This window comes from Uloborus diversus, chromosome 1 (genome assembly GCF_026930045.1).
Source record: "Uloborus diversus isolate 005 chromosome 1, Udiv.v.3.1, whole genome shotgun sequence".
Classification (NCBI taxonomy): domain Eukaryota; kingdom Metazoa; phylum Arthropoda; class Arachnida; order Araneae; family Uloboridae; genus Uloborus; species Uloborus diversus.
The window spans coordinates 185,153,911-185,174,353 of NC_072731.1; the positions used below are offsets into that span (position 1 = coordinate 185,153,911).

Consider the following 20,443-nt stretch of genomic DNA (forward strand, 5'->3'; position numbering starts at 1 on the left):
CTGAGATCCCTTTATGACTCATGAACGTCAAAGATAGAAAAATAAATATAAAATGCTGTGAACTAATTGACATTATAAAAAGTCAAAGAAGTTTAATTTATCCAGGAATGAATCAAGGGAAATGAGGTTTTTTAGAAATAAATATCTTTAAATAGTTAAAGGAAGGCATTTCGCGTTACTAAAATACAATAGCTACACACATGTTTACGGTCTACTACGAATTAAGAAGAAATCTTAAATTTACAATAAGTTCTCATAAGTTTGGAATGAAACACTTCACACTTTACAGAATTTATCACAAAACGTGAAACCAGCGCTCAAGTTCTTGCAAAAAGATGATGCCACAAGCGTCTTTTTCAACTGGCTCTTAAGGTTTTACCTTTGATGACGCCGCTAAGTCAAAAGACTATCAATACTTCAGACCTCGTCACTGGCAAATCAGTGTAATTGAATAAAGGGTTCAACCCCAACCAAAGCAATCTGATTCATAAGTAATAAAACACCAAAGAACAGGAGTAAAAAACTCACCATCCAGTGTTTCGTTCATACAGCTCCAGAAATTGATCTGAAACAGAACACAGATGCAATTAGCATACGAAATTCACTACACACTGATAAGATCTATATTTATTGCTCTGAATTCTGCCTGCTACTGATTAACAACTGTTTCAATCCTTTATATGACCACTAGAAGACATAACTTATGTATTCAAGTTCATTCACTCTACCTTGCTGAGGTGTGTTCCATGTTCTAATTTAAACGTGAGGAGTATTCTCAAAAATGTTAACCTTACGATGATTTGCGCGAACAGTTGTCGCACTCTGATGAAATTACCGTAATAAGAAGGCTTGCTTTTTTAATCAAAATGTGGAATATTCTTCTTTGATGAAATGGTTCCGATGCGATATTTTCCCCAAGATTACTTGTGCATGTAAAATATAAAATAATATTAGTTTGAGGGAACCGCTGTCAAACTATAATAAGACTTGTGTAATTAGAGGGCTTGCTTTTTTGATCAAAATGTGAAATATTCTTCATCAATGAAATAATTCCGATGCGCTATTTTTCTCCACATATTAATTATTGTGGACGTAAATATATAAATAAATGAATAATTAATAAAATACAATAATTTTCGTGAACTGCTGTCAAACTCTATAAGACTTGTGTTATAAGAGGGCATGCTTTTTTAATCAATCTGTGAAATATTCTTCATCAATGAAATGATTCCGACGCGGAATATTTTCTCACACATTAATTATTGTGCATGTAAATAAATAAGTAAATAAATAATAAAAGACAATAATTTGCGTGAACAGCTGTCAATCTAGCGCAAAAAGAGGACTTGTTATTTTTACCGTATTAAAATACTTAATTCTCTTCTCGAATAAAATGCTTCCGAGGCACTTCTTTTCTCCGCATAATTATTATTAGACAATAACCCATCGTTACATCGCACTTTGTTAAGCCACTCATTCGGATATGTCGCGATTTTCCTTTGCCTTCCGAAAAAATATATATTAAAAGAAAAGTTTCACATTTGACATTACAAAAAAAAAAAAAAAAAGAAAGAAAGAAGCGATATTTTCCTTCTTTTTTGAATGACCTCGGTGAAATCGCGCTTTCTAATATATCGGGCTGTTTTTGCTGTTATCTCCCGACAAACGGAATATAACGAAGGATTGCTAAGTGTAAAATAAACTAAATGTCCGTGTTCTAAAATATGAAGAGAATTTTCATTTACTTAGTAAAGCAGAGTTCGTCAGAAATCACAACAAATTACTTGAGATCGTCAAAACGATTAGCACACAACTGAAAAGATTAAATGGACGAAAACGTTAATCCACAGTCTTTGCTGACGTGTGGTGAACGTCTCTCAGCTGACGACGAGCTCCACTGTAGCCACGAACCAACTACTTTCTATCTTTTTTTTTTCATGATTAGTACTTTTTGTACATTGGTTTCGAAGTGCTTATTGAAACGGAAACAGAATGTGTCAGTTTTACTATTAGATATTGTTGCACTGTATGCAGAACTTAATTTCTGTCTAAAGAAGCGTGGAAGCCCTACTGCAGTCTGCAGTATTTACAGTCATAAATTGCATCCATTCCGACGGATGTGTAAATATTCACCCAAAATTGCAAAGAAGCATGTCAGCTTAGCTCCCGTGAGCTCCCATGCAAATGAAGCCTTGACGGTATGACAAACAAAGAGTAAACTTCTGTTGCAAATGACGTCATAGCGCAATCAAGAACTCAGTCTCTTAGATGAAAATGATTTTTAGACGCGGAATAGAAAAGCTATCAATGAGGAAGCAAATGGCAACAGGAGAGCGTGTAATTTCAATTATTTTAAACCAATGACAAGCGCAGAAAATCTGTGACTTACTTTTTGTCGCTGAAGCAATTGGTTTGAATATTAATTATTCATTTTGCAAATTTTAATTTTGATTCATAATAGGAACAATGCTTTCCAAAACTCTTACACAAAATTTTGGTGACAACATCCGGCGTTTTCATTTTATTCGCGAAGATATCGTGTGCAATGAGTTAGATGACATTAGTAGTTCCTTCTTCTTAGTGTGAAGGTCATCGAGCACGAAAATAGGCGATTCGATTTGATCATTTCTACTTTTATTGCAGCCTCATCAAAACAATGGAAATATATTCATAGGTACTAAAAATAATGTGTGAAATTTTCTTTTTGAACTCGCTGTATATATCATCGCCTTTTTATGAGCGAGCGTTTAATCGGCCGTTGACCTTGTACTATGGTTTGTAACTTATTTTATAAACCTTCTGTCTTGCTTGGAAAATTTTGTTAGGCTCAAAATAGTCAAAATTTCGAACACTCAGAACACTCGAATTTCAAAATATATTTCTAGATTAAAGAAATAGATTTTCAAATCGAAATGTATTCAAGATTTTAAATCATTATGTCTTCTAAGTCAGAAGAAAGAGAAATAAGTTTCGAATTTTTAAAGAGTTTCAACTTTTTCTCACAAATATTCATGCGGAAAGAGAAATTTTAAAATTAATACATGAATCCAAAGTGCATAAATTGCATCCACCGATTTCCCTTTGTGATCATTTGTAAGAAGAAACAATAATATACTCAGCAGTGCCAACAGGGGAGGGAGGATTATGGCGCAAGTTGCTCCATCAAAATGGGGGTGGGGGATTTTTTTTTAATTTTTTTATTTAAATGCATTAATTGATTTATTTTTAATTTAAGTTATTTATTTTATTTTATTTTATTCTGTTTATATTTTATGTCATTTATTTATTTAGTTTGTGTGTGTGTATGTCATTAGTGTAGCAATAATAATAATAAAATTAATTAAAAATAAATAAATAAAAGGCAATAAAAAATTAATTGAATAAAAAACATTAAAAAAATAATGAAATAAAAAAGAGAGCTAAAAAGCAAAATAAGGTTGAGAAAAATTGGGGGGGGAGTGAATTTGCGCCATTGAACTTAGGGGGGATGGACATTCCTGTAATATACTCACATTTTTGCAAATTTGAACTCCGAACTTTCAACGGCAAGGAAACTCGGAATATACAGCATTTAACCATTTAACTTGCAAGAACTTCTATTTTTGCAACCGTTAGTCTTAGATACCTACTTTGCAATTGTAAACCTGATCAAAATGAGATTCAGAGAAAGTTTGATACGAAAAAGAAAAATTAATTAACAAATACGAAATCTACGTTTTTATATTATCCCCAAGTCCTCGACATTGTACATATTTAGGGAAAAGGGAATTAATTAAAAACTAATACCAACACAAAAATTTTTAAACATATGCGACCAAAATTCAAGGAGACATTCGAGTTCAAAATTAGTAGGGACTGTGCAGTTGATAAAAAATCCTTATGTTCAGAAAATTTCCCAAAGTATATTTTAAATTATATTTAACGTAATAAATTTATCAAAAATACAGCCCAATATTGCAGGGAAGGTGCGGTTAAATATGCGTCTAGGACAAATTTTGCCTAAAGTGCTTTTGCAAGTTATATTTGTCTTTTAATTTAATCTTTTGTTATACCGCAAAAATAAAAACCTGCTGGTTCTGAAAAGTGCATGAACTTTATGTTTACATAATACATTTAAAGTTTTTTTAATGGATAGGGTGGGGGGGGGGAGGTATTCTAAGGTTCCCACCTGTGCTGGGAACGTCAGTGTTTAGTTCATGTCTGGAATTGTTGTTGAAAGCAAAATAAAATTACACACACTTTTGTTAGGTTTCTTTTGTGAGTATATGCATATCCATACAAAAGTTTGTTTAAGTTCGTTAGTATTATTATAGCAAATCAAAACTTGTTAACCTATGAAATCATTCTGCAATTAGTTTTTAGCCAGACTGGAATATCCATTTTGTAAATACCCAATGCCAAACTTGAGAGGCGCATTTTCAAATGTTGACATCGCTGACAGCGTCAGTCCCTTAACAAGCACTGAGCATTAGCGAAAGAGTTATCGCGCTGAAGGATTTGCGGTCTCGATGTCAATCCTTTCTTAGCTGTAAGGGACAACTGCGCTGACAAGGAAATGAAGTTGACAGATTAATATGTAATTTGCTGCATGTGAAAAGCAACTCCAAATTATATATGATGCGGATTTTTTTTTTTTTTTTTTTTTTTGGAAAATAACGAACCGCAGCTATTTTTCATGCCATGTACTAACAAGCATTTTAGGAGAAGTCGTTTTTGGGAGATCTTTTTCTGGCTTTTTGGCGTCATGTTATAATTTCACACCGCCCACATCGGCGTCAAAATGCGTGTATGCCTATTGGTGCCACATGTTTTGGTAGGACATAACTATCCAGTTATACGTCAAAACTCAGTGATATGGTTATAGTCCTGTTAATTAAATTATTTTTAATGCTAAAATGATTGTTTCTGCGTTTAGCAACTTGAGGGCTTGTTAATCAAACAATAGAACCAATTACAGCAGCAAGAAGAATATGACAAGGATTTTGTTGCGGTTTCTAGTCTTGAGAAATCAGCATTATTCATGGGTTACAATTCTACAAATGTAGAATAAAAACCGCCTTTATAAGCAAGTTATTTAGGTTCGATTTCACACTTCATTCGATAAAAAAAGCCTCTTAAATTAATGAAGTTGGTTGCAATGTTCAAGAACACACACATTCGCTAATTTATTCATTTATTTGTATAACATTGGAATGCATATATAGGTGTAAGATACCGACTCTAAACCAGGGTTGAGGCAGAACTACAAGCAGTATACCAGGCAGCCCTTCTATCGCATCCAGAGACTGCAGTTTCGTTCTTATTAAATCTCCTCAGTCTGGAATAGTGAATAACTGAGTTGGAGGCAGATGTCATCTCATTCAAGCTGAGAGTGCCAACAAACTGGTAGATAAAGTGAATTTATCTCACCAGCGAGTGTCCGCAAACATGATGCAGTTCGAAGAATTCAAGATTGGAGGCAAAGTCTATGGATGTGATAACTGGGCTGTCTGGTATATTGCATGTAGTTCTGCCTTAGAATGGTCAATTCACGAGTTGAACCGCACCATGTTTGCGGACACTCGCTGGTAAGATAAATTCAGTTTATCTACCAGTTTTTTGGCACTCTCAGCTTCAATGAGATGACATCTGCCTCCAACTTGGTTATTCACTCTTCTAGAGACGAAACTGCAGTCTCTGGATGTGATTAACCGAGCTGACTGGTATATTGCATTGGAGTAAAAAGGCAACAGAGCGATCAGTATAACTTGAAGAGCTCAAAGAGTAGAAACAGCAATGGATATGCAACGAATATTGTTTCTGCTTTGTATCAATATAGTAATCATAACAGATTGAAAAACTTCTTTTTGATATTTATTATTTGTAAAACGACACACATGACAATATTTTCAAGAAATCAACACGGTACATTGATACTAGAAGCTAGAACAGATACAAGGGTGCCTTTAAGGGAGGAGACGAAGTGGCCTAAGTTTTTTCAAAACAAATTTTAAAATACTTATTACGAAAAAGAATTGTCTATATTTTCAAATTTAAATTTGGGGTGGATCATAGTATTTGGCTTAGGTCCATATTTCTGGTACACTATTAGCGTTCAAGAGGTAAAAATCAATAATTATTTGCTCGTATTTTTCGTATTACAGTGAAACCTGTGTAAGTTGACCACTCGCGGTGCAGTACTATAGGGTCAACTTAGGCAGGTGGTCAACTTATAAAGGTCGGTAATATTTTTTTTATATTTTTTGTCATTTCTTGCACCATGTATTCATTTTTTGAGGAATTCATCCTTACTCTTTCTGTTCAACTCACTTTCATTGTTAAATATTATTGAAAGTGAAACAATAATTAAAAATACTATTCAAATAATTTTGTTAGTTTTTCCTTGTTCTTAACTATATTAGACAATTAAGTTTTAGAAATTCCATATATGCCAGCTAATATTCTCTTTTCTTTTCATGTAAAACTTATAGCACAACGAGCAACAAGCTCGACTCTCCCAGTTCATAAAGGCAAAATCAAAATATCCTATCTCTTAATCCCTTGCACCAGAAACATGTAACTTTACTCATTACCAAGCCCAGATCTGCGTACCCGCAATGCGAGAGGCCCGCGTCCTTAAAGGAGCTAACGGCCCTAGAAATTGAAGAAAAAAAAAACTAGCACTAAGACTTATTCACTTTACTAATAGACACTGCTGGCCACTAGGGAGGGGCCCTACATATTTTGTTGCAGGGGAATCAAAATGTATAGATCCGGGCCTGCTCTTTTTAGCACAATTCCTGTGTTGTCACAACATATTGCAACTGAAAGGAAAGACTTTGAACTTTTCTACTGACATCTATTTTCATTGAACAGAGTACAAAAGGCTATCTCAAATAGAACAACAAATGAAAAACAAGTTTGGAGAATAAAGAGCAGCATTAAGCTTTATGCTGCTGTTTAGTTAGTAAAATGCTGTTCTGTCATGAAAGAATTAAAAACATTCTTGGAAAGCTAAGAAAAAAAAATAATAATAAAAAACAAATAAATAATGTAATAAAGTAATTTGCTGAAGAAAGGTAAAAAAAATAAACCAAGTGGTCAACTTACAAAGGGTTTTTTACAATACTCCGAACCAAATTTGGCGAACATTAGTGGTCAAGATAGAGAGGTGGTCAAGTTACAGAGGTTTCCCTTCATTATATGAGATAGGACTAATTCCGTTCCAGACAAAAGCGGTCAACATAGACAGGTGGTCAACTTACAAGGGTGGTCAACTTTACAGGTTTTACTACGTACATTCTTCTACAAAGTTTACTCTCAAGAAAGTAACTAAGGAAACACACTATTTTTTTTTTTTTTTTTTTTTTTTTTTTTTACGAGCAATGCATCTTTTGTTAATTGCCTTACCAGGTTCTGAAACATAGTTATTTGTCTCTTATTATAATGAGTAATACGATATTGCGTCCGTCCTTATTATAATATAGTCATTGTTGGTCCATAGAAATTCCCATCCAAATTGTGATAACATCTTCTTGGAAAAAAAATCACACTAAATTACAAATGTTCTCATCGTAAACTAATAACTTAACTGACTGTCTACCAAGATGTCCAATAGTCATGAATTTGTAATCGACAAGTAAATTTTCGCAAGTAATTGTCTGAATTTTCTTTAAATGTAAAGTGATATAAATTTATGAAGAAAATATCAACTTTCGGCAAGAGTTTAACTACAATCGCTTAGAAAAAGAGTAAAAGGCAAGCGGAGTTGCAAAATTTTCGTTTTAAGTTTTACTTTTTTCCTCCCCCCCCCCTTTTTCCTTTTTTTTTTTTTTTTGTAAAATTTTGCAAAAGAGTTGGGAGCAGTGTATCCCACTCCTTACTCAGAGGTGTCCCTGCTATACTACTTTAAATAATAACTCGTTCCAAAAGCACGTCTCCTAAACCACTCAGTACGCAGTGATGCCTCGAAAACATGAAGCAGTACCTCCAAAACCGTTTAAAGTATTTAGTTATCTGAATAAGATCAGCATCTTTTGTGAATGGAATAAACTAGTGGACTGTTTGAAAGATTTCTTTTTGATTAAATTCGTAATGCAATAAATTTGGTAAAATACTATTTTTTTTTCATCTCAAATACAGTTCTTTGACACAAAAGATACCAAGCAGTAATTACTATAACTTTTATTTTACTTTCATTTCCAAAGTCAATGTCCTTCAACTGAACTTCTCCGCGGTTTCAATTGAGAGCAATCTGTTTATCCATTTTCTACCAAATGTGGCTTTTTTTAGCGCGTATTTTTGAAATGACTGGACGGGAGAAAAAAGAATTTCAAAGCTACTGATGTTTACTTGAAACAAGTCAGACGTTCAAATGCATTTCAAATACTTTTGTTTGGTTACCGTCTGAGGAAATGCAGTGATTTTCCCAAATGAAGGATAGAAAATTTTTTATAAATAAACTCTTAGGATCAATAACTTGAAGCAGAAAACCAACGTTGTTTAATAGAATATTACCCCCCCCCCCCACCGTTCCACTTATCGTCTTTCTAATTTCTTTAGTTCTCCCGTATTTCAAATGTTATAATTTCACTATTTTCTTTCATAAAATGTGTTGTGTTTTTTTTATCAAATAGAAAGTTATTCACACAAAGTAATTTAAAAAAGAAAACTATTGTTTTCAAATCTGGACGATGAATTTCCGTTCTTCCAAAAATTTATGTTTGGGGTGCCCTATGCTAGCACCTTCGTAGTGCCCTAGTCAGATTTTTTAATTACAAGGAAAATGACGAACGCCTGGAATAGCACTAACTTTGCAATCGATTCTTAAGTTTATGGAGCAATCAGAAGTCACAAGATCATGGGAGTAAGGGGCCTATTGAACAACAATAGTCTGGTTTTTTGCTAGAAATATCGAATTCAAGTTAAATGTACTGAGAAATCGTCACTGAAAGTCGTCTGTACCTTACGAATGGTTTCCACTTGGCAGTCTCTGGCAAAGTTCGCTGCAGTAGGACTACATTAGTCATTCCGTCCTTTTTCTTCAAATTGAAAAGAAAAAAAAAATTCCGAGGAGAGCCCTTCATACGAACTCAGGCAAGCTATAATTGCCGGTGACGGACGACATTGACAAAATTCACGCATGCGCACAAAGGTTCATAGTCAGCTCATGGAAACGCACTTGAATCATATCCATCAGGTATTCACGCAAAAAAATAAGGTAGGATATTTTTCTAACAGCCATCGTATACGTATTCTTAAGTTAACTCCCGGTTATTGCAACTGAACAGGCTAACGCTATATTTGCGGATAATCCAAAACATAGCTAAAAAGAGACAAAAAAAGTGAATACTTTTAAATAATTAATGCAATAGATTACGACTTCATTAACAATTAAGTATTCTTAAATGTCTACAAATATTCGTCAAACCTTTTTATATTAAAAAAAAGAGCATTACTCGAAATTATTTCTTAGCACCGAAAAATTGAGTAGGTTGCCGAATTTTTTAGTACGTTTTCAGCTTTTTGTTTTAAGAAAAGACAAAAAGTAATGTATAGAAATCGAAATACAGTTTCTCGCTTACGATTACGACTTCATTAACAATTAAGTATTCTTAAATGTCTACAAATATTCGTCAAACCTTTATATATATATATATATATATATAAAAAAGAGCATTACTCGAAATTATTTCTTAGCACCGAAAAATTGAGTAGGTTGCCGAATTGTTTAGTACGTTTTCAGCTTTTTGTTTTAAGAAACAGATAAAAAGTAATGTATAGAAATCGAAATACAGTTTCTCGCAGACTTAACATTGACGAAGTTAAAAGATAGGCTGATTAAACACAAAAGAAATGAAGGCAAACAATGATAAAGCAGTAAACAATGTTTTTTTTTAAATGAATGGGTACTGATATATATTTTTTAATGATCTCACAATGATGTTTTAAAAATAATATTATTCATTTTTATTTTTGGTTAGCAACGATTAAAAGGCAAAAGCAAAAATTGTTAGGTTTTAAAAAACAATTCTTATATAAGGATAGCAATGGTCAAAAAATAAAATAATTCAGCTAAGCAAAAATAATTTTAGTTTAAATATTATCTGGCTAAGACCAGGCTCATTTGTTCATATTTTATGGCATCGTTCTCACTTAAATTATTTGTTTTTGCAAATCGCTAGCACCACCAGAACTTTCTCCTGAGGAAAGGAAGACTTGGTCACAACAAGCCAGCATTTCTCTTTGGGGGAAGTTTGGTCGAAACATTTTCACTTTGTCAAGTTTTGTTTTTTAGGAAAGTTTTTTTTTTTTTTTTTTTTTTTTTTTTTTTTTTTTTGTTAATATTTTCTCATGTTTATTTCTCTCATTTTTGCACACTTTGGTCTGTTAAAAAAAGAAGAGAATTTGAGTTTAACTTCCACTCAAAGTCTTACATTGCTTTCACAACTTGTTATTCCTTAAAAAGATTTATCAGAAATAATTTGCTCCCTGATATATTGAAGAAGAGATATAACTACTGTAAGAAAATCGATGTTGGCTTACGGTAGACTAGGTTTGTTTAGTTTTAGCTAAACTAATTTCTTACTTTTACGGGAAAGTAAGCTGAAAATCCTTACACTTACCAATGAGCAATGCTCAGAGTCCGAATAAAGGGCGTCCCTCAAAAGAGCCTGTTCAGCTCTTTTTTGGACTTCTGAAACCAGAACTTTTTTCTTTTCACAATTTATACTTACCCTTTAAAGGACGGTGGAAGATTTCATTACTATTGCCGTGTTATTTATATTCAGTTTTTGAAATTAGATTTCAAGTATTTTTTCTGTTTTTACTCGTAGTTTCATCGTTAATGTGCAATATCATTTAAGAAATGACTTAGATGAAAAATCTCGATGTAAATGATTCGCCATTTGCGAAGTTTCACATGTATGCAGAGGAAGAATTACTCGTCCTTACTTAATGTAGAGTTAGCTCTTAAAAGCTCATTTGAAGAATGTAACTCGACCGTAAAGATATTCCACAAAAATAAATAAGATGCCCTTGACAAATATTTAAGGTTAGAGAAATTACCACTCTAGTACATTACGCATTGTTCTAAACGTAAATCTTACAGAAATAAGAAGTTATTGTGTTGATGTTGATGTGATGCGATGAATGATTTCTAAGAAACTCCTCCAAATAGAAAGCTACAAATGAGTAACAAAAGCGCTAAAAATAAATCACATCACTTGTCTTCCCAAGTGTGTGGAATAGAGGCGAAATTGAGACGAAATACCGTTTCTTCGTTTCCGATAAACGGGATTCTCCTTCACAGAATTTAATTCTCTGAGCAAAAACATTTTGTCTTGAGATTGTTAATGACACATTTGTAGCCTATGTTTTACAAAGAAAAGGAATAAACAAGTCAGAAGAACAATAGTACCATGACCGTGAACCTGATGAAATGGTTCCTCTGCTTTGATTTGGCACTTGGAGTTGCTTGAGAAGACGTCTCCAAGAATCCCGATTTAGCACATAGCAACGTCAGGATTGCTTCGTTTGCCAACATTAGCGGTCGTTGCACTTCTGTTCACTCGACATTTTCCTCTGCACTCGCGTTAAAAAGTGTATTGCATAATTAAGAACAAGTACACTCGACACTCTACAAATTTTTTTTTAAACAATATTAACGAATTGCATGATGGAGTTAGTACGCTTGACATTTTCTTTTGCAATTACGTTGAAAAGTGAATTGCACAATTGAGAATAGAGTCGTTTCCAAAATTTTAAAAGTATTTTTTTCTGAAAGAGCATGCTTAAAAACCATTTGACTGACCATTTAAAAAAAAAATTGAGTAAGTTTAATATTTTTCAAAAATTACTTAAATCGGTGCTTTTTCGTTGTTTACGCTTCTGCCGATGACGTCACAAATGATGAAATGCCATTCAGTGTTGCCAATCACAGAGCAAAATATTTAATACGCATCTTTACTCACGTGTATTGGCAACGATATGGTTGATAGCAAGCGTAGAGCGCAATTTTAATTCGCTTTTGGATTATCATACCGTGGAAATGCGGTTGAAAGATGCGCCAAAGAGCATCATTTGTGACGTCATCAAGACCACCGCTTGTTTGAAAAATTGGAATTTAAAAAAATTAATTAAAAAATAACTGTTGGGAAAATAAAAGTATTTTCTAGGTCCATGTTTTTTTTTGCTTATTCTATCAATTTTAGTGACTAAAAGTATTACTTTTGACTGAAGGAAACAACCCCATTAGTACACTTGACTTGTTACAATTTTTGTAAAGCGCAATGTCAGTGAATCGCATAACTGAGAATTAGTACTCATAACTTGTTTCAAATTTTTTGAAGAGTAATATTTTTCAATCGGCATAATAGGGTTTGTACACTTGACATTTTCCTTTGCATTCGAGCTGAAAAATGAATTGAGTGATTGGCAATTAGCACACTTGACTTGAAACAAATTTTAAAAAGAACAAATTACTGAATTGCATAATAGAGTTAGTACACTTGACATTTTCCTCTACATTCGCGTTGGAAAGTGAAATGCATAATTGAGAATTAGTACACTCAACTTGCTACAATTTTTGTCCAGAACAATGTTAGCGTGATGTAATTAGTACATTTAACATTTTCCATTGCAAATGCGTTGCAAAGTGAATAGTATAATTGAAAATTAGTGCACTTGACAAGCTACAATTTTTGTAAAGTGCAATGTCAGTGAATTGCATAATGGAGTTATTACACCTCACATTTTCCTTTGCGTCCACGTTGAAAAGGAATTATATAATTGAGAATTACAACACTCAACTTGTTACAAATTTTGTGAAGAGCAATATTTCTCAATTGCATAACTGAGCAAGTACACTTGACATTTTCCTTTGCACTGAATTGCGTGATTGACAACTAGTACATTTGATTTGTTACAAATTTTGTAAGAAACAATATTAGTGAATTGCATAATAGAGTTAGTACACTTGATATTTTCCTTTGCATTTGCATTGGAAAGTGAATTGTATAACAGAATTAGTACACTCGATTTATTGAAAACTTTTTAAATAGGAAGATTAGTGTATTGCATTATTGAGAATTAGCTCACTCGATTTGTTAAAAACTTTGTAAGGAGCAAAACAAACGAATTGCAAAATTGAGAATTGCTTCTCTGGATTTGCGAAAAAATTTGTAAAGAGTTAAGGTAAAATGTAAAGTTGAGAATTAGTACACGCGACTTGTTTCAAAATTTGTAAAGAACGATATACGAGTTAGAAAGCTAATAATTTCTTTCTTGGGAGAAGGGACGCTTGTTCACATTAAACCAGACTTGCTCCTTGGGGAAGTTTAGCCAGAATACTCCTTAGTTATTAACGCTTTAACATTACCAGTATGGTAAGAAACGAAGATCGAGGGTTTACCTTCCCAACCCTCCCCACAGCGCCTCCTGATTTCAGCTTCAAACTTTTTAATGGCTGCTTCAATATCAACTTTGTATCATCGTTAATGCTTTGTTTTGTTCTAATTTTCCTCGTTTACATATTACTTATATTTTTCAAACAAATGGGGAAAAATTACGCATGAAATGCTTTGCGCTTAAAAAAAAGCATGTAATTTTATTATGTAACTAGTTTGAATTTAGCAAAACTTTTTCGTTTCGTTCCGTTCGTTTAAATTGGAGTTGATTACGAACCAGATTTAACTGGTTTCATCGGAAGATAAATTAACGGCCCATTATAATCGATCGCATTTAAAATTTATCCTGTAGTTGAAGCGGAGGTATTTTTAACATCTCTACAAGCGCAGTTCATGCACTAAAAATCGGAAATACGCATCGAAAATTTAGTAAACAGATTTTCAGGCTTTGTATTTTGAATACAAATAAAATCAACGAAAAAAACAGCACTTGGAATTTTTAAAACTTTACGATCAAACGTTTCATTATTTTTTTTTAAAGACAAAATTTTAAACATTCTAAAAGTCAGAAATGAATATTGTACAAGGAACTAGTATCTTCTTTCCCTACTTTAGTTTGCCTTATCATAGAAACTGAGCCAGTCAATGTGTTTATCGTCAAATAAGGATATCTATTGAACAACGATTTTCCAATCAAACTTATCTTACGAACATTTACTTGTACTAAAGTAAATGTACTTGTGTGTTAAGAAAATTTTGTCACTAATTTCATAGATTGGTGTAGTTATTAGTCGGAAGAATGAAGTCAGCTGAGTAATTATTTTGTTGAAATGATCTTGGAGCTTAACGTGCCCGAGGAGGAAACATCTTTTTAAAAATATAAGTAAAATATTACCTAAATGTATGGATCAAAATAATCGTGTATTTGTCCCTTTCAACATAATCTGAATTCCTGCTCAAAAGTTCCGAACCTCATCTCGTCTCTTAAAGTAAAAAGAGATAGTCTATACAATGCAGTTTTTGAACTTCAATTCTGAAACGTTTTTAGGGAGAGCCCCGCGCGCGATCTCCCTTTCTTTTACACAGGAGTTCCCAACTTCTAAGTTTTCGAGGCCCGCAGATACAACCAAAGAGTTGGTGGCAGGCTGCAACATAACAGTGCAATATAGCAGTGATCAAAATACTTTTTCAAGGACGGGGGCCGAAGCATAGTAATGAACATTACAAACTGAAATAAGAGAAAAGAAACTTTACCAAAAATATATAAAATCTTCAAGGTAAAAACTAAAAACCGATTTGTCGAATTGCGACCAGCAAGATTGATGTCCACTTTAAGCTCTGTCATGGAAGTCTCAAATATTTCATGTATGAAACTCATCTGAATGGGGTTGTTTTCTTCAGTCAAAAGTACTACTTTTAGTCACTGAAGTTGATAGAATGAGCAAAAAAATAAATAAATAAATAAATAACAATAACATAGACATAGAAAATACATTCATTTTCCCAATATTTAATTTTTAATCAATTGTTTTTTAAGTGTCCGATTTTTCAAAGAAGGCTTGGTCTTTATAAAATTACAAGTGATGTACTTCGGAGGGCATGCCACTGGCGCGCTGAATGTTTACGCTTGCTATCTAAAGCATTTCCAGGTTATGATAATTCAGAAGCGAATTAAATATTGCGCTCTACGCTTGGTATCAACCGTATCGTTACCACTACAAGAAGGTAATTAAATATTGCGCTCTGCGCTGATGGCATCAGTGAATGGCATTTCATTATTTGTGATGTCATGTGCAGAAGTGTAAAAAAGTAAAATTGAACCGATTAAAATGATTGCTAAAAAATACTAAACTTTGTCAAGTTATTTTAAAAATGGTCAAATCCTATGCTTTTAGGCATGCTCTTTCAGAAAAAAAATACTTTTGAAATTTCGGAAACGATCCCATTTTGGAAGTAAGTCTTATGGTCCATAAAATACGGTAATGGATTAATTAACAACATTTGGAGCAGATTTATATTTTCTCTAAAACTGTTTTTCTCGCATATGAATTTTCTGTGAGTTAAAGGGTCTAAGGACATTTAAGCTTAAAAATTTTCGGCTTTCTGGAAAAAATATATGTTATGCATAATTTAATTCTGAACAATTTGATATCTTATTCATTACCATACGCAAAAAAACTTTTCAAGTTATCATAAAAATGCGTACACTTTCGCCATAGAGATTTATGTTAACAGCAGCTGTTTAAGCCTCTTTTTCTCAGATGCCAATTTTTTGTTTTGCGTGCGTGATATTTCAGAAAGTTTCTTATATATTTCCGTAAAACTTTTCATGCATGCTTGTCTGGTTAATTTTTATGATCTGAACCCAAATTTTAAGTAAAAATGAAATACATTATTTTTTTAAAAATACTTTCACCCAAAATTTTGGAAAATTTTGATATTAACTTTTAAAATTTCAAAATAATAATAATAATAATAATATTAATAATAAATTTTTAAAAAATAAATAAATTTAGGTTCAGATTATAAAAATAAACCAGGCAAAGATGCATTAAAAGTTTTACGGAAATATATAAGAAACTTTCTGAAATATAACGCACGGAAAACGAGAAAACAGCGAAACCGTCAATTGAGAAAAAGAGGCTTAAATAGCTGCTGTTAACATAAATCTCTATGGGGAAAGGTTACGAATTTTTACGATAACTGGAAAAGTTCTTTGCGTATGGTAACAAATAAGGTATCAAATTGTTCAGAATAAAATTATGCATAACATATATTTTTTCCAAAAATTAGAAAGTTTTGAAGGTTAAAGGTCCTTAGACCCCTTAAAAGAAAATAAATTGCTGTTTTGCCTAATATAAATTCGACCAATTTTCATTCATCGTTGATTACGGTTATTTATCTCAGTAGATATTTTTTTGACTGTTCCTTGTTCCTTGATGCATATATTGACTTTCACCCACAACTAATCTTAATTAAACTTAAAGAAGTTATGATTGATACCTTTAATACTAAATAAGTACGAAATAAATTCACTGTTGGATCTATTTCCCGGGAAAAAAACCCGTCCCCTGAAAAGGTGGTTACTTAGACATTTTAAAACTGTAGAACAATTATAAATTTTACAAAAGAACATAATTTTAATAAATACTCATCAAGTCTACATCATTGATAGATACTGATACTACATCATCGATAGGTACTTCTAATTGTTAAAATAGCGATAAGAATATTTCGATAGTATTTCAATATCGATATACTTTATGAAGCATTTTAAGAAAAGTCTTAGAATAATAAAAAGTGGGGAACTTCTATTAATCCCTCGAAAATATCTTGAAAATCATTTTTCCTGAAGTGCTGATTCAACAACTCAAAAAGAGGAAGAAACAATCAAGTTGGTTTATCTTAACATATTATTAAAATCTTATCTCTCAAACAAAAAGCAACGCATTTCAGTTCCTTTTATTCCATAAGCATTTCATCCATCACGCACATTCAAACGTATTCTATTTATGTTATAAGATGCAAAGTCAGAACAGTTGTGTCCTTTTATTTTAGCGAAAACATCCATTCTCCCCAATTCGAAAACATTTTTTAGGCATTAACTTTATTTACAGACGAAGAAACTGATATCTCCAAAAAGACCTTTCTCTTGGATGAGCGACCGCTTTTGTTGAAGATGCACTCATAAAGCAACCGTATACAAACGTAGAAAAACCGATTTAGACACATCAGCAAATTTCTGGTTGCAACAATTCGTCATTCCCCTGATTTCGTTGTAGAGTATTTCAAGAATCCTTGGTTCGAAGGGGACATGTAACCGAGCGTTCTTCAGGAAGGTTTTATTTTTAAATTTTGCTAGAGGGCTCCCATGTTGCCCGATTTCTTTCGGTGCATTCCTACTCACTGAAAAGGAGAAATGTTTTGTTGTTCGGTACGCATTTGTCACCAGACAAATGTGTGGGTGAAAGGGAAGACGTATTCGGAGGGGGTGGATTCTAATATTAGAATCAGTCATTGATCGCTCTAGAAACAGATGTTGAGAAAAATCGTGTGCTTTTGTCTCAAGCTATTCCTTGAGAAAGGCATCTTGATTCTTAGAATGATTGCCGTACTCTTCATTATGAATGAAGAGGATTTCAGAAACGTTAGCATCACCAAGATTAGCGTTTCTACCCCTTTTTTGGTCCCCAGACAGTAAAATATAGTTTATTCTTCAAAAACGAATCAATTTAATCCAAAGGTAAAAAACGAACTACTACATAAGTTAATTATGAATTTCAATGGGATGACAAGTAATTGTTCCAACTATTGCATATAAATATGTAACCCTTTGTGAAAAAACTATGGATAATAATAAAAAATAATCATAAATTATTTCAATTAAAAACGAAAACAAGACAATAAGTAAACAGTCCTCTAATATTACTATATATGTAATTTTGTTGTGTTTTTAGCACACGAAGTTTTAATTTAAAGAGTAATCATTACTAAATTAGTCAGGTTATGTTGGAATGGTAATGAAACCAAAACCTGACTTCTAAATATGCTTTTTTGCGGCTGATTAAACTGAAAATCCTGCATCACATAAATTTATTGTTTGTGAAGTGAAAATGGTTTTCCTTGCTCATTTCGGCTATTGATTCAATATTCATCTACTTACATTTTTCAAAAACTAGTTTTTTAACATAATATGGGACATAGTATGGAATGGCAAAATTTCAGTTTTAAAATACGTCACAGCATATGAAATGAATAAGCATTTTTAGCGGAACTTCTTTTGTTTGAATGCCTTTGTTTGTAATCCTTTTTTGTTTTTTACCTTCAAATCATGCGTGGCTGTTACATTCTAGTTTAAACTCTGGACATAGGGAAAAATTAAATTAAAAAAAAATATTTACAATTTATCTTTTAGCCACTTTTTTCATTATTTGAAAACGTGAAATTTTTCTCTTCCTAGGCGTAAAATATAGCTGACTAATAAATAAGCACTTAAACACATTTTACGCTTTTAGAAATTCATAATGTCACTAAAAACTAGAACTTAGTACATCACAGTAAAAATACCCATATTTATGTATGTAATTAAAAATGTAGAAAGAAAACTTGTAGATTTTAATGTTGGGGGGGGGGGGGGGGGGGAGGGAGATAAAAACTGGTGCAGCAATACAGCAAATGAACGTGCCTTATTTGTAAACAAACATAAAATTCTTTTGTCAATAAAATGTGGGATTTTCGTTTTAAAACAAAGTTTAACTGAGGCATCAACACATTCTGTTTTTTTTTTTCCCATTCACCTTTTATTTTATACCCTTTTTTATCATTCTCTTTTGATCTCGTCGCCTTCTGGTTCACTCGAAATTCTCTTCTTTTTATTAAAATTGCTTTCTTTTAGATACGTTTTCGTTTTTTCCCTCCTTTTCTCTTCTTGTTCGAAATGTATTAAAGGAAGTTAGTTTTGCAATCTTCTAATATAGTTTATATAGTTACAAACCGTTCATTCCCTGGTTAAGAAGTGTTCATTCCCTGGTTAGACTACCCAAATAAATACATTTGGGAAATTCAAATTTTCTTATTTTTGTCACGAATTTATCTTTTTCAACGTTTGCGGTTAATAAGCCTATCAAAACCTCACTTCCGACAAGTACATCTTCTACCCCCTTAAAACTGTAATCCTACACTGTACCCCACTGAAGGAATAGAACTAATTACGCTTCCATACGTACGTGTGACGCAATTGATACCTCCCTTCTACAACTGAAAGTCTACCCCCGAAGAAGAAAACTATTTAAGAACATTTTTCTGTGACATGCGATACCAGATGTTGTAGAAGATCCTGCTTATGTACCGGAAAAAGGGAGGGGGAGAGTAAATTAGATGGCAAAAAAGGAACGCCAAGGAAGCAAGGTACTTTATACCGCATGTGTCAACTAGGATTATGTCCCCCTATCTGCAATGACTGTAACAGATGATGGAAAAGCCTGAGGGTATTTACTGTCGTAAGGGACTGCGATGACGGTAATGGAGGATATTTATCCCCCATTTCAGACTTTTTTGGAAGATTTGTTTGTCAAGTTTGGATGAAAATGATTTTAAATCTTTTTAATAAGTTGCTGTTTCTCTTACGCTATTAATGTCTCCGTGTTGAAGTAAATGGTCATCAAGGCCTCGATTGTTGAAGTAACCGATATTATTGACAGTTTGGAAGAAAGTTTTTGCCGCTTTTGAGTAAGCTATAGATAATCAATTGTGTCATATCGAAATATTAAAGCTGAACCGTCTTATTGTGCAATTCATTCTATTTCATAAGTTACACTTAATTCAGTAAAGTTTTTTTTTTTTTTAGTATTCATGGAGCCTTAAAATATTTACTTTCTTTCAACTCCAGAAGAGTTTTTGAGAAAGTTTTTGCTTCCTCCCCCCCCACCCTTCTTTTTACGATTTTGTAGCCTAACATTTTATATGTAATGTCCGACAGTTTTTTGACAGTCCTTCACCTGGTCAGTACCTTCTTTGTATTCCTTCCATTAGGTTTCTACTGGCTGAGAATTTTCCTACTTTGTGCATTTTTTTTTACACTAAAAAGGCTCCAAAAACACGTGCTATCCATTTTCATGGCGAATTTAGGCCCTATCACTGTCGCTTATTCCACTGCATTATGGTTTCACTCTTCATTCATTATGGTTTCGTTCGATTATACCGGGAAATTAGTTTGCATATGTTAGTGAAACATTCCTCCTCTAGATATTGTTATTCTATACATCCTTCATATTTTTATATTCGTCATTTTTTTTTTACTTATACCCCATCACTTTCAATTTTACCTGAATATAAATGTGAGAAGAACGAAGGTGTAACTGAATGTAACAAGATAACTACAATTCAAATATAAATCGAACAAGAATCGGCAGTCGTCTCGCATTGAAACCGTAACAAGGGTCACTCACTTAAGGTTGGTTAGGCGAAAGTTTTCTTAGAATTGTTTCGGTGCTTGTGCCCTAAGTAGACCTAAATGAATACCTAAAAAGCGTTTCTTCGAATAAACTTTCAAAATCCGT

At 32.8% G+C, this 20,443-nt stretch overlaps 1 protein-coding gene across 2 annotated transcripts in view; it reads right to left on the bottom strand.

Annotated features, from left to right (window-relative positions):
• LOC129234089 (reversion-inducing cysteine-rich protein with Kazal motifs-like) overlaps positions 1-20,443 on the bottom strand; it is a 136,466-nt gene that overhangs the window by 54,386 nt on the left and 61,637 nt on the right. For both annotated transcript variants that reach the window (XM_054867988.1, XM_054867982.1), the window contains exon 4: positions 529-565. In XM_054867988.1, the coding sequence (XP_054723963.1) occupies positions 529-565 (37 nt within the window). The remainder of the gene's footprint in view (positions 1-528; positions 566-20,443) is intronic.